Genomic DNA, 24,133 nt, shown 5'->3' on the forward strand with positions numbered 1-24,133 from the left:
TAAGTAAAATTTACTCTTATGGTATTTACTGTTGTGGCTCTTAAAATAGAGTTAATTTGTTTTCTAGTAGAATATTGATTTTTTTCTCCCCCCTTTCTTTTCCTTCCCTCCCTTTTCTTTTTTCTTCTTTTGAGAGGTGGAGGAGTGGGAGCTGCACGGTGACATAACTGACAAGGGGCCCACCTTGGCTCTCTGCGACCCTGATCAAAAGGTAAGGTTGAAACTGAAAAAAGTGGGAAGGAAATTTCATGTCTGGCGAAAAGTAGTCAACATCAAATTTTCTCCCAGAAGACCATGATTTGTGGACTGACTACGCTATGATACCAATTGAGGTAGTCAAATTCGCATTGTTGGTACTGTTTGACCACGTATTGTATGTAATTGTCAATCGGCCAAGTTAAAACGATTCCATCTGAATGAATCCAGCAGGGTAGAAGGGAAAATAACGATGGGATTTTGATGCACGCGTTTTATAATGTCACTAGTGCCTTATTCATTTATTGCATTCTCTAACATAAAATAAGGGAAAACAAAAATAGTTACCATGGAAACAACAAAAAGAAAAGAAATAATTTTCATTTCGTTCAAGAACGTAAAAGCAAAATGGTAAGCTCAAAACTTTGTTGTGAATAAATGAATCAATTAATATTTGTCGTGAGAATATGGATCGAATGAACTTTAGATGTAAAAAATGTTGCTGTGAGCAAATTTTCATTTTTACAAAACTAAGGCTAAATAATAGAGAGGCAAAAGTGCACATCTGAAACAAACCAACTAACATCCCTATAAACTAATAGATACGTCTATTTCCGCCTATAAACCGGATATTAGACTTTCCATGTAATCGATGGTCAGACAGTATGATACCCAGTGCAACATTCTGGGCAACTGACGCATGTCGTCGCCGTCTCGGGCTACTTGAAATCTGTTCAAAGGCATTTAAGGGGTCTAAGGACCTTTAACCTTCAAAATTTTCGATTTTCTGGATAAAAGATATGTTATGCATAATTTAATTCTAAACAATTTGATACATTACTTATTACCATACGCAAAAATTTTTTTCAAGGTATCATAAAAATGCGTAAACTTTTCCCTATAAAGATTCATGTTAACAGCAGCTGTTTAAGTCTCTTTCTCTCAGGTGCCGATTTCTCGTTTTGCGTGCATGATAGCTTAGAATGTTTCTTACATATTTCCGTAAAGCTTTTCATGCATGTTTGTCTGGTTTATTTTTATGATCTGAACCTAAATTTTTACTAAAAATAAATGTTAATATTTTTAAAAAATATTTTCGCCCAAGAGTTTATAAAATTTCGTTATTAACTTATGAAATTTCAAAAAAATAAATAAATTATTTTTAAAAAAAATAATAAATTTAGGTTCAGACCACAAAAATAAAACCGAAGAACATGCATGAAAAGTTTGTACGCACATATATAAAAAAACGTTCTGAAACATCATGCACGCAAAACGAGAAACCGGCACGGCCGGCACCCCAGAAAAAGACGGTTTAACAGCTGCTGTTATTATATATCTCTATGGGGAAAGTTTACGCATTTTTACCATAACTTGAAAAGATTTTTGTGTATGGTAATAAATAAGTTATCAAATTGTTCAGAATTAAATTATGCATAGTATATATTTTTTTCCAGAAAATCGAAAATTTTTAAGGTTAAAGGTCCTTAGACCTCTTAAGTGAGATTCTACATGAAATGTTGTTTTAATGATGCACATTTTAATTTTGTCATTCTTTTATTCTGATTTAGTCTTCGACGTCCTGATGATTGGCGGATTCATCTCGGAAACCACAGAAAGTTCGATGTCGATGTGGGTGAACAAATCAGATATCCTGAGCGTATAATCATTTATGATGATATCTCACCAACGACGGTAAGCGGATGCCATGTTTTTAAGACAGTTTTTCTTTGAGATAGACCTTTTAATTTTCATCTTCTTATGCATAAGAGATAATAAAATTTTTAAAAAGTTTTTTTTTTCCTAAAGATTATTTCTATAAGCTTGGAATGCAGTAAAAAGTATGAAATGAAATAAGTAGTATATGATTTCTTGATTGCAACACCTAAGATCAACTTCAATTTTTGGGTGTTGCAATCAAGAAATCATATACAGTAAACTCCCGATTATCGGCGGTCGGTTTATCCGCGGCTCGGATTATCCGCGGGTCTTTTCACTAATTTTTTTAACGGTCATTATATGTTTTTTAAACTTATGATTGTGTTTTTGTTCGCTTTTAGCTTTTACATATGTATATTTTTTACATTCAATGATAGTAGATGCAATGTAGCAATGTTTTTAGTAAAAATTCAAATTTATGTGTAAGTGTTATTCATATTTTTTAGCTATTGTATACAGTAGCACCGTATTTTAACTATTATTCGGATTATCCGCGGTTTTCGGTTATCCGCGGCTACCATGCCACCCTATTCCGCGGATAATCGGGAGTTTACTGTACTTGGTTTATTTCATACTTTTTACTGCAATCCAAACTCATAGAAATAGTCTTTAAAATTAAAAAACATTTTTTTTTAAATATTTTATTCGAAAAATTTTTGGCTTTAAAATTTATTTGAGGTGAAAATGTTTGAAAGTTCAAACATATTTTCTAGTTATTCATCCTTATTTAAAAAAAAAGAAAAACAAAAAACGGTATGGGTTTTTATTTTAGTTAAAATGTATTACGCATGAAGAGAGAGAATAGCTTTTTTTTTTTTTCATTTATCTTTTTTCAGAATTCCTGGTTTGTATGCTCGAATTTAAAAGCAAGCAATTTGGTTCAAGTAATAAGAAAAAAGAAAGCTTTTAAAAACGCCCACAAGTATATATGCTTGCTTAAATTCAGCCTTGAAACTGATTTTTTAAATTGATTGACAGTTCATTTATTCATTGTTTGCGGCAACAATTAAAAAGCGGAAGTATTTTTAATTTATAATTACTATTAATTTAATAACTAATAATAACTAATTAATTTTTCACTGTTTCTCGCAACAATTCAAAACCGGAAGCAAAACGCAGGATTATGACACATAATGTAAGCTAAGAAATAGTCTTCAATAATAGTAAAAAAACACAAGACCAAAAACAAACGAGCTATGCTAAAAAGTGCAGTTTACTGTTTTAAATTTTAAAGCACTCATTACTCTTAAACAAGGGGACTCTGCCTCCCGCTCGTTTCGCTTGCCAATCCCCATTTGCCGCTTTCGTCTATTACCTCGGTCCGTGCGGCGATTAGTTCACCAACCTGCTTCCCAACCCGACCGTAGGCGCATTTCGCCCAGTCTCATCTTCGACAACCAAGCTGACTGGAAGAATTTTAATAGCTAAAGAATATTAATTGTCGCTTTAATTAATGCCTGTGCTAATTATAGCCGTCCAAAGATGAGATCGGGCGAAATGGGTTCCTCGGCCCGGAAAATTTCGAATCTTTCGATACCTCGTTAGACCTCTCAACTTTCGGTGGTTCTCGAAGACAGGAGGCGACAGGCAGACTGACACGCACAGTTTTAAACTGCATAAATTAAAATATTAAAAAAGTTAAAGATAAAAAAAAACCTGAAATAAATTTTAGGCTCGAATGATCATATCATAATGAGTATGCTTAAATTTGAGTGGTATAGGATTCATTTTAGGCATTAATACATAAACCAATTTTGTCGTGTACCACGTAAAGCGGTTTTGTCTTTATATCAATTTTAAAGCTTTTCCTTATAAATTTGATCGAAATTCACATGTGTTTGAGATTGAAAAGATATCCGGATTAAGAAGTTTATACTGTATTTTGGAGCGAAAAGATGATAAATATTGAGTCAAGAACGCAATTTAATAATTTGAGTGCCACTAAAAGCTAGTAGGTTTGCGGTACATTAATTGGGTTGTTTCCCACTTCAAAAAAAAAAATAATAATAATAATAAGCATGGTCGAAAACAAGGGGTGAGTTACTTTTTTCCTGAATTTTGACTCATTTTCGCTCTTAAAAAATAATCTTAAAAGACGTTCATTCGTTGTTTTCATTTGCGCGTCACTAGTGAACAAGTCGCTAGGGTTACCAGAATAAAGTTTCATGACAATGCCAAACTTCACCAAATGAATATTTTATTTAACCAACAATTCTCGTGTTATTGCTCGCATTGAAAAATCACCAAAAGGTGATATCTTCTCAAGAAAGACAGCCACGCTCTCCGATTCAAGATGACTTTCTTCACTCGTGACGTCACACGATGAAACATTTTATTACAGAAATATGACATTTAAAAAAAATATATTGAAAATTAAATGTTGGGAAAATAAACGTATGTTCTGGCTCCACGTCATTTTTGTGCTTATTCTATCAATTTCAGTGACTTAAAGTAGTACTTTTGACAAAAGGAAGGTTCTTCAAAATGATTATAATAATAAATGAGCAAAAATAAGTTTTAAAAAAACATTTAAATACTAAAACGATTTTCTTGGCGAATTAGCAATAAATTCACAGTAAAACAAACTTTGACGGATAGGCGATAGCTTTGCATTGCAAACTATTATTTAATATAACGTTTTTCTCTTTCTCTCTCTCTCTCTCTCTCTCTCTCTCTCTCTTTTTTTTTTTTTTTTTTTTTTTTTTTTTTTTTGATTAATGAAATAGTTTGAGCAGAATGGAATATACGACTTTATGCACGACATAGCCCTCATCAAATTGAATGCTCCAGTGAAGTTCACGAAATATGTAAAGCCCGTTTGTCTACCAGATATGATGGCTACGTTGGACACCAATAGTAATTGTTACGCAATTGGATGGGGAGCTACAAGAGGTAATTTTGTTTTATGTGTTTTACATATCATCTGCGTGTGTCTTAATAAATTCTCTGCAACACATTCACCCAGGGGCACCCCGATGGGAGGTTATGGGAAGTCACCGCGACCTTCTAAAAGTATCCTTATTTGGCAAATTTTGTCTGACGATTTCGCAAAACTATCATCATTCGACGAAATTTGGAGTTGCATTGAGCAAAATTATCATCATTCGGCGAATTTTGGAGTTGTATTCGGTAAAATTTGGAGCTCCATTCAGCAACTTTATCATCATTCGACGAAATTTCGGTTTTACACGGATGCCGGCAATGCAAACAGATAAAATTTTCTCCTCTTTCAAAATCCAAACTCCTAAAGATTGCAAATTGCACGTAATAAACTGCCTTTTGGCGTGGTAATAATCAAGCTTGGGCCACTAGAGACATTTTATGCGATTGGTTCCAGAGCTCTTTCCAGAAATAAAGTTATAAAACTCACACAGTTCAGAATTCACTGGAAGAAGAGCTTTTAGGAGTGACAAAGGAGGCCAAAACCAACGAAGATACAGAAGTCGGTGACAGTGGCGTAGCTAGACCCGACTTTCGGGGGGGGGTTACTTCTTTTATATATATATATATATATATATATATTATATAATCGCTTGGAATTTTTTCCTTTTCTTTTTTTTTTACTTTCTCTTCTCTCTTCTTTTTCTCTTTTTTTTTTTGAGACTAACGTTTCGGGGGGGGTTTTGTCCCCAAAACCCCCCCCCCCTTAGCTACGCCCCTGGTCGGTGACGCACAACCAAAAACGTTCACATTAAACATTTTGAGCCATTCCTAGACAATAGAAATGATCTTTCTGATTTGTTAGTGGAGGAAGATTCTATCATGGAAATGACGCAAGTGATCATCGATGCGTTCATGCTCTGCAAAGAATTGCAGAGAAAAATTCTTGATGACGGCCAAAAGACTATCATTGCCCCAGCTTCTCTTTATAAACACACCATGAAATTAATTTATGTTTTCCTTACGCATGCTATGCATAAAAATCGATATAACTACACATTAAACTTATTATACAATTAGTCATCACTAGAATGAAGTATTTTGTTATTTACGGAACCAAACCCCTATTTTAACACTAGTATTAGGTATTAATTTACGCGGCATTTCCGTGGAACGTAACCCCCGCGTAAAACGAGGGTCTACTGTATAGCAAATGTTGCAATAGCGCGAGAGGCCCTATAACCATAATGGCCCCGTAGGAGTTACAAAAATGCTTATGATAAATGTTTTATTACTTCCGTGATAGAGAAATAGGGCCCCAAAATGTATGTCTCAAACTTGTAACTCCGCCGAAGCGATACAAAAAAGACTGCATTAACTGTGATTGATATTACAAAAATCGAAAAATTAAAAATTACCGTCGGTTCAACGGGAATCTAACAAAAATGTCACAAAAACCGGTTTTGCTATCTCATATTTGTTTTCATAGTCTCCAATTCGGCAATAAATCACCAAATGATAGCCATTCTCAGACGCTAAATTAGTTTTGCATTGAAATAAGTAATTAATAGTCACAAAAAATGAGTAATTAGGTTGTTTAGAACACCCGATCGAAAACAAAAAAGGAAGTGCACAACTGGAACGTACGCACACCCCACATGCAAAAATTTAACCTTCTACAGCTTACCATTTTTGAGTTATGAGTTATGAGAGATACATACGTACATCCAGTTGCAAGAAACAACGCAATTAATTAGTTGTTTGGTACCTGAATGCAGTATTAAAAACCAGTGATGTTCCCATAGATTTTTTTCTGAGGGTATACTCCCAGTAACGAGTTATGCACAATATGTGTATGCGATCATATACATAATATGTCATAATATGAAAAATTTTGAAGCTTGAGGGTATATACGCTATATGTCTAAAAAAATTGTTTGAGAGTATACGGCGTATATGGAGCATACCCTATGGGAACACCACAGTTCAAAACTCTTTCAGGGGTGACTAAAATAGAAATTTATACTGAAATTCAAGTAAACAATTTTATATGAAAACAATAACTCCTTTTACTTTGTATTAACAAGAAGTTCCGTCTAGAACTAGACGAGCCTACTTTCCCGTATACCCATACTACTTTCTAGTACCTGATCAATATTCTCAAAAATAGGTAAAATCACAAATTTTTTCAAACATATTTTTTTTTAATATTTTAAGCTGATTTCTAGGAATAAAATATTCCTTACTTTTCTTCAAAAAAAACGAACAAATAAAATAGCAGCACCTTTTAAACAAAGCAGCTAATACACTTCTTTCCATTAAAAATTTTTTTTAACAGCTTTCAAAACGAAAAAATAATAATAATAAGTTCATTAAAATAAATACATCATATAAAAAAAAATCGTTTCTTTTTCCCCTGTTGCCAAAAATAATTTTTTAAACGAATTAATGCACTTACCAAAATAAAAAAAAAAACAATAAACTGTCAACTTAAAGAAATAATTTTCATTGTCAAAAAAAAAAAAAAAAATCGTCTGCGCATATTTTTTGAGTTTATTCACCGGAAACTAAATTCGGAACTCCAGCGCTCGAATACGCTACCTTGCGGTGATTTACAAAACTGCCGATGGAACTAAAACATTGCCACGTTTTAGTTCCATGTGTGTCTGTTGACATAAACACAGGCAGTTTGTTCTGAGTATTTATTAACGCAATCGATGTGTCTTAGTTTGCTTTCAGCTACAGAAATTAATTCGTCCCCTAAGAGTATTCTCGAGCTTCTCAAAATAATGTTAGTTTTCCTTATTTCTTTCAAAAAAGTATTAAATGGTGGACGCGTAAACAAGAAAACTCTGGATTAACAAAATTGGATAACGTTATACCAGGTAAAATTTTTTATTGTATGAATTTGTAAGCATATGAGTTTTTTTAATCTTAAATTAATTTAACTAATCATATTTTACAGCAGCATTTAGTTGGAAGGTTTCGCCAAATTTGTTTAGGGTTATAATTTTGGTATTGTGCGAGCAAAGTAGCCTTGGCGAGATTTCGCGTTTTTAGTTAACGTCGCGTTAATTTTTATCATGAGTGGAATAAAATGGTAGTAAGCTTACAGAATTCGATAAGTGAAAAGAAATAATGGTCAATCAACTGAAAAGAAAACTACCACCATATATCCGTGAGAATTTTGTTGATGATTTGCATAACATGACACAATTAAATCGTAACTCAGAAATTAGAAAAATCGAAACAGAAAATTTTTAAATGAACCGATTCGGGAATTTGAGAGAAATAACTCAGCTACAAATGGAAAAAAAAAAAAAAAGCGCTAGCCAAGCAAGGCAAAGAAGTATCATCTTCTTTCGATAATAATTTGTAATGTCATATTGAATTTTCTAGCATTAATTGTTGTTCTTGTCAGGCTACAATTATTATTTAGTTTTATCAAGAATTGATAAATATCGAATTCAACATCATGGAAATAGCTGCTTAGAACTACGAACTACGTAGTTTGCATTAATCTTTGACGTTTAGTAATGCTTCTTGAATTCTCATTTCTTTCTACGTGGGCCAGAATATCCACAAGACTTTGAAAATTAATTTAAAAAGAATAAAGCGAAAAAATCATACGTACGAACAAAAATCACAACACTTTTAGCATTTTCTTCGTTACCATGTGCGTTTGTTTTAGTTTTCAATTCCGCCATTAGACAGTGACTTCAGTGCCCCCTACAGTTCGTTGGAGTTGCGAATACCTAAATTAAAACTTTAGCGTGAAAATAAAAACAAATCATATCAACAATAATTATTTCACAGTTAAAACCACAGCAGCGGAGTCGGAGTCGGAGTCAATCTCATTTTGGGATAAAAGAGTCGGAGTCGGATATCCAAGAATCGGAGTCAGTCATTTGTCCTCCGTGTATAAATGTTTGCCAAAGCTACGAAGTCAGAGTAGAAGTCGGGGAGTCGGAGTCCGATTAATTGTCGGGAACAGGAGTCAGAGTCGGTGTCAGGTGCCCCTAAATTCTCGGAGTCGGAGTCGGGAGTAGGTTGTCAAGAGCTATTTCCAACAAAGTTTGTTTGAAGTAAATCCGCCTTTAAGTTCGGAATCTATATTGACTTTCAGTTTCCCCTTAGGCGCTAATGTTAAGAGATTTGAACTGTTCAAAATTGAACGAAAACTTGTTCAAATCAAAAAGATATTTTCGATACATGTTTTTTATCAAAAGTTTTTCCCTACAAAGTTTGTTTGAAGCCACTTCGCTTCTAAGTTCAAGATTTATTTTTGATTTGAATTTCCCCGTAGGCGCTAATGTTAAGTTTTTTTGAACTGTTCAAAATTGAACGAAAAATTGTTCAAATCAAAAAATGAATTATGGGAATGAGATGTCCTCGCCGAGATCTTTCTAACAAAAGAAAAAATTTGTTCGAATCGGACTATTCATTCAAAAGTTATTAGGGGGGGACAGGCAGACAGACCGACAGACAGACCGACAGACAGACAGACCAACAGACAGACAGACCGACAGACATTTTCCCCCATCTCAATACCCTACTTTCCAATTTTTAATTTTTCAATATTTATCTATTTTATTTATTTTTGACTTTTTTTTTTTTTTTCGGGATATTTTTAAGATGTATTAAGCCTTTTTTCATGCTTTTTTCTTCTTTCTCTGATTTTTACTGGGAAAGTAGCTAAAAAGTAAAACAGCAAAGGTCCTTTTTTTCTAAAACATCGGCCAATTCCATCGACTTTTCGATGTTTTTTAAGGCCGATGTTTCCTGCAAGTTAGCATCGGCCGCCAATGCCGATGCCGATGTCTAAATTGTTGAACCATCGGCGCCGATGCATCGGTCGAGTCCTAATATATATAATAGCCAATCCACTGATAGAGTAACGCTTCTGACGTCACCAACGATGAAACTCGCATCATAGCGTGATAATTTGATAATATTTTTTGGTATTGTTGACCATGAAGGGAAATGCTTTATTTTGACGAGGCTGAACTAAATCCGGTAACTTAACTGTTTTGCTGGTAAGACTTATTTTAGGAGAATGAAGAAACGAAAAAGTGGTCAACAATGATTGCTATCTACTGAAGTTTAGGGTTACTCCACTGGAGTTAAGGTTAAAATTTCAACTATCAAAAAATCACCAAACAGGCAATTGCTTCGTTCAAATGTTGATGCAATTTTCACTCGTCATTCTTTGACGGGCGGTTCTCTGGTATGTAATAACATACAATAAATATAGCAATCAATGCCCCCTCTCTCTTTTCAGGATCTGGTAGTTCTGATAAATTGAAACAGGCGCACCATCCGATTCAAGAAGATGAATTCTGTGGAGAATTGGTAGGAATCCTCTTTAATCCAGACACTATGATCTGCGCAGGTAGTTTAGCGCCTCTCAATGGAGTTTGTCACGTAAGTATTTTAACGAACTCAGGTTTCCGATCACATTCAAATTTGGAATGGGGTTGTTTCCTTCAGTCAAAAGTAGTACTTTTAGTCACTGAAATTGATAGAATAAGCAAAAAAAAAAACATGGACCCAGAAAATTCTTCCATTTTCCCAACAGTTATTTTTTAGTTAATTTTTTTAAATGTCCAATTTTTCAAACAAGGCGTGGTATAGATGACGTCACAAATGGTGCTTTTTGGCGCATCTTTGTACCGCGTTTCCACGTTATGATAATCAAGAAGCGAATTAAAACTGCGCTCTACGCTTGCTATCAACCATATCGTTGCCAATACGCGTGATAAAGATGCGAATTAAATATTTTGCTCTGAGAATGGCAACACTGGATGGCATTTCATCATTTGTGATGTCATCGGCAAGAAATGTAAACAATAAAAGATCACCGATTTAAGTATTTTTTTAAAAATATTAAACAAATCATTTTAAAAATGGTTAGATCCTATGTCTTTAAGCATGTTCTTTCAGAAAAAAACACTTTTAAAATATTGGAAACGACCCCATTGTTTACATTCTTAATGTTATTTGAAATGTTTGGCAATGGTTCTGGAACAAGTGTCGTAAAAAAAAAAAAAAGAAGAAGAAAAGGAAACAGTGAATTACGTTAGACGTTCGAAACATATAGTCATTTCAACACTCGCTTTTTCTCTTTCATCATGCATTTAACAACAATTTTCAGAAGCTATCATGCTTTCAATTTTGTTTCAAATATGATTACGCATGTTTTCAAATAGTTAATTACTTCATACTCAAAAATGAGTGCATAATACTCAGTTTCAAAATTCTTACACATTCAAAAATGAGCACACATGTTGATTTAAGTATTTGATAAGTATTTGAATGTTTCAAATTTGAATACCACGTAGTCGGAGCCATTTTGACTCGCGATATGTTCAAATTTGAGTACTTTTTCGTCTTTTTGAAATTGTTGTTTTTAGAGTGTGGGGATTCTAAAAATAGTCGTTTTAATAGCCTCTTAAATGTGAAATAGTAGTCAATCAAAGAAAATAGTATCTAAAAAAGTCTTATATTATTTTTAAATATTATTAATATTAAATCATGTTACACAATACCTTGATGAATAGATATACCTCAGCTGCATATATTAGAGATATTCATAAAGCAATGAAAACATTACAGCCGGTAATTACTTTTTCTAAATGTCTCAAAGCATAAAAATTTAAAAGAATTATAATAAATAAATAAATAAACATTTTTTTTCCTTTCAAGTAAATCAGTTACTTTTCTGTCTTAAATGAAGTAACTTATCATCTCTACTCTTATGTGTACCCATTAAACAAAGCAAAATTTTTGCCAACATATGATATCGGTAACCCAATAGTCTGTTGAGGAACCATCTGCTGTCTACCATATAGCAGGGGCGGCAAATAGGGGGGTCAAGAGGGGGCGGTCGCACCCCCAAATTTTTTGAGCAGAATGATAGAAAATGTGGGAATTTAATTTATGTATGTCGGAAATCAATGTTCATTTAAAAAAATCTCGCTGGTTCCCAGTAACTATTTGATGAAACTCGACACATTCCCAGACTAGAAAAAGGGTTTTTCGTTATTTGGATGATGACTTAGAAATTCATGAAGTATTTTTCGGCCTTTTCAAAACATAGAAAACTGATAGAGAACCATGGTTAATTTTAACTAAAGAAGACATTTCCTCATATAGGCTAAATATTTCATACTTGTGTGCCCAGTGTAACGATGGTATGTCCAATAGGAGAGGCCCGTTCAAAGTGGTGTGGCTGCAAGGTAAACACAAGGAAAGTCCTTGATATTTTACATTCACTTTTACGCATTTTTTTTTAAAGTGTATATTTATTTAATGAGTGTTCATCGCTTTCTTCTGCTAGAAACACGTTTCAGCTGCTCAATGCATTATATGCTTTCATAGCAGCTTTTGAAAACGCATGTAATTATTCAATAATAATAATTAAAAAAAACATATCAACAAATACCTTTTATGGGGCCCTATAATTATGCAATCTAGGAGTGACACAAGATGGTCTTCAAGAGTTAAAACGATAAAAACATTTCTCTATAACTTCAAAGTAGTGATTTGACGACTGGAAGAATTATTGCAAAACGACTCTTTCAATGGTGAAATAACTCATGCTCTTTGGCATGTATGACTTTGTTCGAATTTTTATTCATTTGTTTGTATTGAGGATTTTATTGTTTGAAGATATTTTTGGAAAATGCTTTACTCTATCAAAACATCTTCAATCCGCTACCCTTAATTTTTGTACTATTCAAGCCACAGTTCAATCTACAACTGATCTGTGCGTTCTTACCACTATAGTTCAATTTACAGTTGAAACTGAAAATAGATTTTACATAGATGTATTTATTGTATTTCAATCAATCGTGAAACTTTTCAAGAAAATTCTTCCTTCGAGCCAATTTTAAAAAGGCGCAAAAAAAAAAAAAAAAAAAAAAATCCCACAATGATGTGAAGTCAAACATTGATTTTTAATATTTTGTATGAAGTAATAGATTCAGTTTCGAATGAAATTAACACAATATTTGGGGATAATTATTTTTCTGTATGGTTGGCTCTATATTATCTGGATTGCATTTTGAAAACGAAAAATAAAATTTTTCAATTATGAGTAAAATTTTTAGCATGAGGCAAGAAAAATTACAAACAATATACCGATAGACCGGTTATCACATCCAGAGACTGTAGTTTCGTCCTTGTTATGGACTCATCAGTCTGGAATAGTGAATAACAGAGCTGGAGGTAGATGACATCTCATTGAAACTGAGAGCGCCGACGAGACTTGATTATTCAATGATGAAAAATTAAGCCCCCTCACAATTTTTGAAGTTGCCAGGGTGATTTTGAAGAGCAAGTTACTTCAATTATTTTTTAACTATTCCAATCAACTTCTAGTAGAGAAAGATTTTTTTATGTCTCAGTATATTTTCAAAGTACAATGGGCAAAAAAAAAAAAATTCTATTTAGCTGTACTGGCAAAACAGCTTGACACTGGGCACTGATAGATTAGTAACACGATTCCCTGCTCTTCCATTTTTCCAAAAATCATGCGTTAAAATTTTTCCAAAAGGTATAAAAACTTCAGTATCGAGATGTTTTGTATGATAACATATTAAAAAACGAATCAAAATTTTAATTGTTTCTAAACACTAATTTTTATTCATTTTAAACCGATTTTATGAGCACTTCCTGTAAGCTAACGTGTGTTTTGTACTGCACTGTGGTAATACATATTTAAGAAACTTGACCCTCCAAATGAAATGCTGAAATGCCGCCCCTGCCATATAGTCCAGTAGAAATAGCGTTAAGGGTCAAACAAATTGCAACAGAAATGTTTCTTGCGAGAAATGGTAGGTAACATGCTCCTAATGAACATACTAAAAATATACATCCGTACTGTTGGGACAAATATGGTTTTTGGCCACCATTTTGAAAAATCATTAAAAAAAATTTAAAATAAAAATAATATCATGTGTTGGATCAAATGATAGAAAGTTTCCAGCTAAAAAGTAATAAAATATGAGATATTAAAAGAGAAGTGGACATACTAAAGATATTCACCCGTACTGTCGCAAAAAAGGTGTTTTTAGCCGCCATTTTGAAAAGTCGTGAAAGAAGTTTAAAAATAAAAAAAAAAGAGTAATGTGTGATATCAAATGAATGGAAATTTCAAGCTGAAAAGGAATATAGAATAAGATATTTAAAGTGAAGTGAACATAGTAAAAATATACACCCATGCTACCGCAAAAAAGTGAATTTTTTTTTTGGCCGCCATCTTGAAAAATCATAAAACAATTCCAAATTATAAAATTAAAAAAAAAACATAGGTAGTGCCAAATAAAAGTAAATTTCACACTGAAAAAGGATATTAATCAGTTTTTTGAAGCGAAGTGTTTTTTTCAGAGGAAATAAGTAGAAAATGGTAAAACAATTACAAAACATGCTTACATGAACTTGTGTCCGCAATAATCCATTTGCTATTCTTTCAAGTGTGATTTATGGAATAATTTTAATGGAATGGTGGATAGCAAAAACAAAGTTACTGTAGAAAATTTTCTGATGTCATTGGAAGAAATATCCAAGATAAACTCACCGGCAAGAGCTTCATTAACGATGAAACTACTGAAATTAGACCAAGTAGTAACGATCAGTTATGCGAGTACTGAAAAAAGAACTCATTGCTGGTGAGTCACTACGCAAATTCACGTCTTTTAACACAGAGGATGCTTGCACGTATCTCCTTAGACCAGCGTTTCCCAAAGTGTATTCCGTGAAACCCTTGGGTTGTTCAAAACTCCCCTTCAGAAGGTATTTTTAATCAAAAAATCCCCTTCAGAAGGTATTTTTCATCAAAAAACCCCTCCAGAAGGTATTTTTGATCAAAATACCCCCTCCAAAAGATATTTCTGGCAGCGCTAGTAGACGCACACATCAGCTCGTTTAAATGAAATTAAATACATTTGTTTATAAAATCTACACTACTTTCTTCCGAACCAAGAAATACAAGGTACAAAGTTTTATTTGCCAGCTGTAAAAAACAAAACTAATATTCATCTACACAAGGGTATTATTGTTTTTCTTGCTGGCAAGAAATATGAGTCGGGCGGGCGTCAGGAGAAACGAGCTGAAGTGTGCATCACATGACTTCCTTTTACTCCAATTTAATGCCATTTCCCCATTACTGGCAATTTTAATGTGAGTCAATAATCGACCCTCTAAATATCACGAACAGTGGCCAAATTGAAACAGATTTAAAAACAAAAAATTGACAAATTTGTCGCCTGTCGACAAAACTTGGCGACCAAAAGACGGGCGATGTATCGCCAAGTGTCCGCCAAATTATAACACCACTTGAGTTTACATTGAAATTAACAATGATTTCTCCCCAAAAAGGGGCAAAAGACCCCTTTAGAAACACCCGAATGCAACCGAGGTGCACAACTGGACCCCACTAGGAGTCTACGTACAAAATTTCAACTTTCTAGGACATTCCGTGCTTGACTTATGCGACATACATACGCACATACATACATAAGTACATACAGACGTCACGAGAAAATTCGTTGTAATTAACTCGGGAATAATCATTATGGATATTTCGCGTGTCTATACGTTCTTAGGCACTTATCCACGTGTGGTCGAGTGGGGAAAAAAACTCAATATTCATTCGGGGGTGAGTAAAATGGAAATTAAAGTCGATTTTTGAGTGAAATTTTTTTGCGAATACGATACATCCTCTTTTGTAAAAGGAAGTAAAAAACAAAAAAAAAAGGGACTTATTAGCGATAAATAAGGCAGCGCAAGCCCGTTTGATGCCTTTTGGCTGACCTGAGGAAGTTTGATATTAGAAAGGTTCGGCCGATGATACTTGAAACTGAAACTTTCTTTTCTTTTTAAACATTTCCATTTTTTTTCATCAGTCGTATTTTTTACACTTTAATCGCTTTAAGGTTGAAATAGTAACAGCTTTTTACAAAATTGTAGTCGTTTTTGTCTTTATTAAGGCATAGGTGCTCATCCCCCATAAGGGCATGGGCACCCCCCCCCAAAAAAAAATAAAGGACAAAATACCTCTCATAACACCCCCTGCTCTAAAAATTTTAATGGCGCAACCTGCGCCATGGCCCTTCCCTAGGTGAGCACACCTGATTTAGGCTAAAATAGTCATCATAGTCACCAACTCTTCTAAAAGTAAGATAGTTATAGTTGTAGTTTCTTTAGTCGCCAGGGGCATACCTTCCCGGAAGGTGAGAAATCTTATAACCTCAGTTACTGAACTGGAAACAAAAAATGATTTTCCTAGCTCAGACCGTAACAAGCTGAAAAATGTGGCACGTTTGAAACCGTCGAAGTGTTTATCACTTTAACATGCAGATGCCCAGTGATTGTCTGATACGAATGTGAAAGGTCTAGTCCAGTAATTTGCACAACGTGAATACTTTTTTTTGCTGAACAGAATCATGTCGGTCAAGTTGAACCAAATGGGAAATGCTAGCTGAGTAGCACTTAAAGAACCACCATTACGCTTATACTCCTGCACAATACACAACGATTCTCACCCTGACGCATATAAGCAACTTTTACTCAGCTAGAGACTTGGTAATAATTTTGGGACTTCTAATAGGTCAGCTGACACAAATGAGTCGCCCATACTTTTCTTCCCCATTTGAGCAAATTTCACTATTCTGATATGTTCTGAATTCAAGTTTGAATGTTTCAAATTTTTCTTTTTACGGTTACGGATGATACTTCACATTTACGGGTTCGAAACCATTTCCAACTAAAACAGTTAAAAAACCGTAAACATGTAATTTTACGGTTTTTAACCACATACAGCTAATACGGTGAACAACCGTAAATACCACACTTTACGGTTTTGTAACCGCATTCCACTAGTACAGCAAAAAAAACCCGTAAAGATACCACAACGTAAAATTTTACGGTTTTGTAACCATATAGGACTAGTATGTTGATATACCGTAAATATATAAGCCAGGGCTAAGGCAGATATACTTAAAATTAGCCCAGTCAATAAAGGTTTCGTGTCGCAACTAATTTAGGGAAAGCTAGATTTTTGCAGGTTGCTAGTACATAAAGTATATACTACAAAAATACAAAGTCCCGACCCCACCCCTCTTGCTTTCTCCCCCACCCCCTCCGAAACATTGCAAGAGCAGTACTATGATTATACGCTTTTCGTCTCGCAGCTAATTAGGGGAAAGCTGAATTTTGGCAGGATGTTAGTACATAAAGCACACACTAAAAAGCCACAAAGTCCCGACCCCCACCCCTCTTGCTTTCCCCCCACCCCCTCCGAAACATTGCAATAGCGGTACTATGATTATACGCTTTTTGTGTCCCAACTAATTAGGGGAAAGCTGAATTTTGGCAGGATGTTAGTACATAATGTATTCTTTAAAAAAGTACAAAGTCGACCCCCACCACTCTTTCTCCCACCTTCGCTCACCCCCTCCGAAACACTGCAAGAACAGTACTATGATTGTACGCTTTTCGTGTCGCAACTAATTAAGAGAAAACTGAAGTTTGGCAGGATGTTAGTACGTATTGTATTCTTTAAAAAAGTACCAAGTCCCGACCCCCACCACTCTTTCTCCCCCTCCCTCATCCCCTTCGAAACACAGCAAAAACAGTACTATGATTGTACGCTTTTCGTGTCGGAACTAATTTAGAGAAAGCTGAATTTTGTCAGGATGTTAGTACGTATTGTATTTTTTAAAAAAGTACAAAGCCCCGATTCCCACCCCTCTTGCTTTCCTTCCCGCCCCCTCCGAAACATTGCAAGAGCAGTACTATGATTATGCGCTTTTCGTGTCGCAACTAATTTGGGTAAAGCGGATGTTTTTGAAGATGTTAGTACAAAAAGTATACACTAAAATAAGACAAAGTCCCGACCCCCACTCCTCTTTCTCTCCCCTCCCCCTTCCGAAACATTGCAAGAGCAGTACGATGATTATACGCTTTTCTTGTCCCAACTAAATAGGGGAAAGCTGTTTTTTTTTTTTTTTGAAGATGTTGGTATACTAAGTATACAGTAAAAAACACAAAGTCCCTACCCCTATTGCTGCCCCCCCCCCGCCCCGTCCGAAACATTGCAATAGCAGTATTATGATTATACGCTTACAGCTCGAAAACTAATGATGATACCGAAATATTCCTTTTTTTTATTTCACTTCTTCCAGTATTATAAACCAGTGGTGCCCAACCTACGTCCCACGGGTCACATCCGGCCCATGAAACTGATCAGTGTAAATCGTTGTTTTGCGAAATATTACAACTCGAAGATTATGTAGCAACTGGTTTCTGAAAAATAGGTTGCATTAAAAAAAAAAGGCATCAATTTATTCTAACTATAATTTTTCTTTTATAAGGGGTCATTTAACAATTTGTTGGCTTGGTCTGAAATATTGTTACAATGCATTCCACTACAGTGTCCATACATAGACGTACAATCGAACCCAGTTTTACGACAGGTGCAGTTTGTAACACAATGTATTACAGTTGCAAGATACTAGTAGGATAATTTCACTTGGAGCACAGAGGTTATTGTCATGATCTAAGGAATCAGTCTGTTGCTTGAAATATATTTCTAAACCCATTCTTCTGCTGGAAGTTAAAAACCTAACTAAGTTTGAATAAAGGTTTGTGAAAAGCAAGTAATCACAAAAATGTCCCTAAAGTCCACTTTTGATTTATCAAACCTTCCACCAACTTCAGACGTCACTCGTCAACATCTTTTTAAGGTTTCCACCATAGTTTTTAGGATCAATACCAAATTCAAACTTGGTTAGGTTTTAAACTTCCCCCAGAAGAGTGGGGTTGGCATTATACTTCATGCAACAGACTGTTTCATAAGTTCATGAAGATTACCTCTGCTTCAAGTGAACTTCTCCAATTAGTATCTTGCAATTGAAAAGATTATGTGTTTCAAACTGTATCTTCTGTAACAATATTTCGGACCAAACCGATGAAATATTAGGAAATGGCCCCTTATATAAGAGTTAAAAATAAAAACCAAAAGTAATATTAAACGTTAATAATATATCCGCTGCGAGAAAATAATCAGTTCAAATATACTATTTCTGATTTATTTAAAGCTTAAATAGTTAGCCAAGCATTAGCATTATTTTGTAGACTATCGCCAACACAAACGAATTATAAACTTTTGTAACAAATAATTCTATTATGGTAGTAAAAACTTTAAGTGAACGTCATTACATTGTTGATCCATTTCAAGAAAATGACTATTATCATATTACTAGAGGACCCGGACAGCGATGCCCGTGCTAAAAAAGTCCGTTGAATAAAAAGAATTGACGCACCCTCCGCCTATCATGTGAAATGATCGTTTTTCTTTGTATAAAATAAGTACACACCTTTTCCAAAAAAAAAAAACTATTAAAGTTTCTCTGGAATTTAAAACTTTTCGCCAAATCATTAAATTAGATTTACAGTTGCTTTAAAACTCTATTTAGCGAGTGAAGCGGTTTTTACTGCAATTTAAAATATTTCGCCATATAAACAAAAAGAGACATCAATAACATCTTTCAAATGTAAAAATAATTCCGCAGCTCTACTGTTTATCGCCAAACTTGCCCAGCAACCACGCTATCATAATCCATCCGTCTAACGAAAAAAAAAACCATCCCGTGGAACATTCAAAAATCATTGTCAGAAAAAAAGAAGATAATGTGGTACATTTCACTCGGATAAAAGCAAATCAAAAGTTTCTTTTCTTTCAAAACAAATCGCAAAAACAATGAATTACATTAACGGTTGCCTTAAAACAATAATCCTAGACTGAACCTGCTCAGCGCCTAACGTGCCAAGCGACCTCGCTACCGGAACCCAGCCCTTTTGCGAGTGAAGCGGATGTTTTTTCTTTGGCATGTTTTTTCTGTTTTTATAAATCTTTTATATAATATTATTTCCTTTTTTATAAATCTTTTTTTATAATTTCTCACGGATGTTTTTTTTTTTTATAAATGTTTCGGCAAACAAAAAAAAGGTATAAAATCACATTAACAGTAGCTTTCAAATCTTTATATATTAGGAGCTGCGTTGCCCGGCTTTGCCCGATCTACCTTGAGAACAAAAATTGTGTCAAGAGACATATATTCAACAATTAATTAAAAGAATAACTTAATAACTTAAAGAATAACTTAAATAAAAGAAAAAAACACCATGCAAAATTACCCTTCCAAACAATGACGACAGATATTAAAATACTTTTAAGAAATTAAAGTGCGAAAGATGGATTTTAAAAGCGTAACAATGGAAACATGAAATAAAATAAGTTTAAGCAAAGTAAGAAAATATACAATGAATTCAAAAAGCGTAACCATGGAAACGCGAAAATAAAATGATTGACAACCTGAATCAAAATGAAATATTTCGAAATTGATTTAAAAACGCTTGTAACTTTTTTTCCTATGAAGATAGAAGCTAATTTTTTCGATTACAGGTCGAGAGAGATCTGGAGTAAAAAAATCTCGCTTTTTCCAATGCTGTCAAAAAAAAAAAAAAAAACTGTGGGACAATTGCTTCACTTTTTATTGATAGATTTAATAAAGAAAGTAGTGCCTAAATTTCAGCTAAGCCTAAAAAAGTTCGAGCTAAAAACGCAAATTACTCCCGCCGTAATTAAGTCAGATCATTGAAATAAATTTTTTAGAACGCAGAAAATTCTACCCTTTTTAACGATATATAATATTAATATGTGCAAGTAATTTTTCACCCCTTTAATTGCCAATAATAGGCAATTTACGCGAAATTTGGGCCTAAATTTGAATAAAAAAAAAGAACTATTTATCGGATTTTTTCGAATTATAGCCTATGTTACTCAGTAAGAAAGCACCTTTCATATAGTGAAAGAATTTTTCAAATAGGTGCAGCGGTTCCGGAGATTACCTCGAACATATAAACACACAAAAATCCGCCCTCTCTCTTTATAATATTAGTAAAGATTATCTATCAATTTTGTTCAAACATTTCTTTCCAAGACGTAATAAAAAAAAGCTATTAATTTATTGAAGTTACTTTTTGGTTTTTGTTGTGGGATTTCTGCATATGATTAAGTTGCTAAAACTGAGATATCTACATAAAAAGTGTATGTTTCATAATTTGTGCATAACAGTGGTTCCCAACAATGTTTTCAGAAACCAATTTCTAAATATTTGGCTAACAAATTGTAATATAGTCATTAATCGTGCTCTTCCAGTTGTAACATTTCACAAAACAACGGGCATCACGGATCAGCTACGCAGGCCGGATACGGCACATGGGCCTTAGGTTGGGCACCACTGGTTTATCATATTGTAACGGATCCGGCGAGACTTCCAAGCTTTATTTACACTATGTACAGGAGAAATCGTTAACAACTGCTAAATTAATCATCAGCAATTAAACAAATATCACTCAACACCGTAAACTCAACGGTTACACACGTATTTACTTCCAAATACGAAAACAACACAGCGAAATGCCTCGCAATAAACAGAGCTAATACACTCTCAGTTCGAATTCTCAATCAAACTAAACTTTTTTATCACGCGGGACGCTTTTATAAACATCGAAAGAAATCTCTCAAAGATTCCAGAAAATGCTACACCGTTCTTCACTTTCATTGATAAAATCAGTGAATGAAATAAGAAGAAAAAAAAAAGAATAGGGGTACGTATACTTCGGCCGAATGTAAAGGGGCTGTATATTCATTACGGGAAACTATTTACAGGTTACGTTACTACAATAATTTCTATTTACAGAATTTGTAACAATATTGTTAGGAGTGAAATAAAAAAGGAACACACCGGTAATATCATAAATATTCAAGCTGTATGCGTATAATCATAGTACTGAACTGATCAGTGTGCAATGCTTCAGAAGGAGGAGGCGGGGGAGCAGCAAGAGGGGATGGGGTCGGGACTGTCTAGGTTTTAGTGTACACTTTATGAACTAACATCGTGCAAAAATTCAGCTTTCTCTTAATTAGCTGCGAAAAGAAAAGTGAATAATCATAGTACTGCTCTTGATGGTCAAAGTGTTTCGGAGAGGGTGGAGGGGTGGAGTAAGAGGGGTAGGGGTCGGGACTTTGTGTTTTTTTAGTGTTTTCTTTATTTACTAACGTCTTGCCAAAATTCAGCTTTCCCCCAATTGGTTGCGACACAAAAAGCGTATAATCATAGTATTGCTATTGCAATGTTTCGGAGGAGGGTGGGGGAGAAAACAAGGGGGGTGGGGGGTCGGGACTTTGTGGCTTTTTAGTGTGTACCTTATGTACAAACATCCTGCCAAAATTCAGCTTTCCCCTAATTAGTTGCGACACGAAAAACGTATAATCATAGTACTGCTCTTGCAATGTTTCGGAGGTGGGTGGGGGAGAAAGCAAGAGGGGTGGGGATCGGGACTTTGTGTTTTTCTACTGTATACTTGGTCTGCTAACATCCTTCAAAAATTCAGCCTTCCCTAAATTAGTTGCGACAAAGCCTTTTTTTTTTTACCTTCATTAACTGGGCTAAATACACCACCAGTTCAGTTTTTCCATCCAAGGACTGCAGTTTCGTGCTTTTTAGCACTCATCAGTCCGGAATAGGAAATAACTTAGCTGGAGGCGGAAAACCTCTTAAAGGAACCAGGAGAGGCATTCAAACTGGTAGCTAATGTAGAATTAGCACACCAGTCGAGTGACCAAGCAACGGTGTACTTGAAGATTGAAAGCCAAGCTAGGTATTTTGTAGTAAGTTACCGCACTAAGCCAGGGCTAAGGCAGAAATATTCAAAATACGGAGCAGTCCTCGGATGGAATAACTGAGCTGGCGGTGTATTTTAAGAAGGTAAAGGTTGTCACCCTGACACACCATTGGGACTACTGCAAATAGCACATATAACTGCTATTCCTATCACAATTCAAGCAGCACCCTTTCCAAATACAGGAGATTGATATGATGTCGCACCCAGTAGAACAATGGTTATGATTGCTATTACTGCCCTCAATAATAATACACTTAAAATTCAATGTTTTACCAAATTTGCAAATTTAGAGAAAATTGCTTTATTTGCCCTCACAAGGGGCCGTCCAAAAATGATGTCACGCTTTGAAGGGCGACGGTGTAGTAAGAAGTGTGAGATCGGTATTTTTAATAACAATATGCTTATGTAATAGTTTATGTAGGGGGTCAAATACGATGAAAAAAATTTGACGTTTACAGACGGTCTCAAATTTATTTATTTCTTGCTTCATTTTTGAAATTTATATACACTTTCACTATTTAGGGAGACAGTGGAGGTCCATTACTATGTGAAGAAAAGGGGAAATGGAGCGTTCATGGTGTCGCCAGTTATGTTACAGCAGATACAGAAATAGAAGGATTGTGTGGCTTGGAAGGAAATCCAAGTGTATTCAGCAAAATTTCAGAGAAAATCGGATATATCATAAGAATGGTCGACAAGTACAGTTGACTTGTATGAATAGATTGGAAAAGATAAAAACAATAATACTACAAAAATGAATTTACGCTCATTGTTTTCAGATTTATTTGTCAAAAAATAAATAAATAAATCTTACTACTATCTATATATATAATTCTCTTACGTGCCGGCAAATGAAGGGGTGAATTTCTAAACCTCTGTTGGCAACACTTCGCCGATAAATCATGTAAACAAACTTCTACGTTGTTTTGAAATCTTGAATCACAGAATACTCAACGAACTTTTTTTTTTTTTTGAGATGAGTTTGAGTCGGGCTGTGGCCCATTTCAACCTTAATCAGCAAAGAAAAGCTCAAAGAAGGCAGGAAACCGTTCTTGAATCCAATTTAAGACGAGCCATTTCCAGAGTTGTATTCTCTGATTCGCTGCCGATAATTTTTAGCGGCTGGGGAATTTTCAGTCAGCAGTTCCTTCAACAGATCAGGTGCGTCACACAATGCCGGTAACCGCACCTTTCCGTCATGGCAACATTTAGTATATTTATTTGCAGTATTACGCTCTTTCTGCCAATAAAGAGCACCACAAAATTCGCATTCTTCAGACATTGCTCCACAATCATGTTCATCAGCAATGTTGTTTTGAACGCGTAGGCGCTTTGAGCGTCGTCTATTCTCTGCTTCAGTACGACAGTTCAGTTCAAAATGAATAACCGAGAAAGAATTTACTTCATTCCTTTTATTCTCAGCTGAAAGGTTTCGCCAAATTTGTTTAGTGTTATAGTAGTTTTAGTATTGTGCAAGCAAAGTAGCCTTGGCGAGTTTTCGCGTTTTTAGTTAAACCATTTTTTGTTCGTGACGTGGCAAGGATTCAGAATAACAACAAGAAGGACAAACGTTTGAGAAAATATG

At 34.6% G+C, this 24,133-nt stretch overlaps 1 protein-coding gene across 1 annotated transcript in view; it reads left to right on the plus strand.

Moving 5' to 3' along the window:
* Positions 1–23,308, plus strand: part of LOC129226456 (ovochymase-2-like) — a 45,391-nt gene extending 22,083 nt beyond the window's left edge. The window contains exons 6-9 of the mRNA XM_054861063.1: positions 1,767–1,890; positions 4,641–4,806; positions 10,076–10,218; positions 23,071–23,308. Of these exons, the coding sequence (XP_054717038.1) occupies positions 1,767–1,890; positions 4,641–4,806; positions 10,076–10,218; positions 23,071–23,256 (619 nt within the window). The 3' untranslated portion in view covers positions 23,257–23,308. The remainder of the gene's footprint in view (positions 1–1,766; positions 1,891–4,640; positions 4,807–10,075; positions 10,219–23,070) is intronic.
* The last annotated feature ends 825 nt before the right edge of the window (positions 23,309–24,133 follow it).

This window comes from Uloborus diversus, chromosome 7 (assembly GCF_026930045.1).
Source record: "Uloborus diversus isolate 005 chromosome 7, Udiv.v.3.1, whole genome shotgun sequence".
Lineage (NCBI taxonomy): Eukaryota > Metazoa > Arthropoda > Arachnida > Araneae > Uloboridae > Uloborus > Uloborus diversus.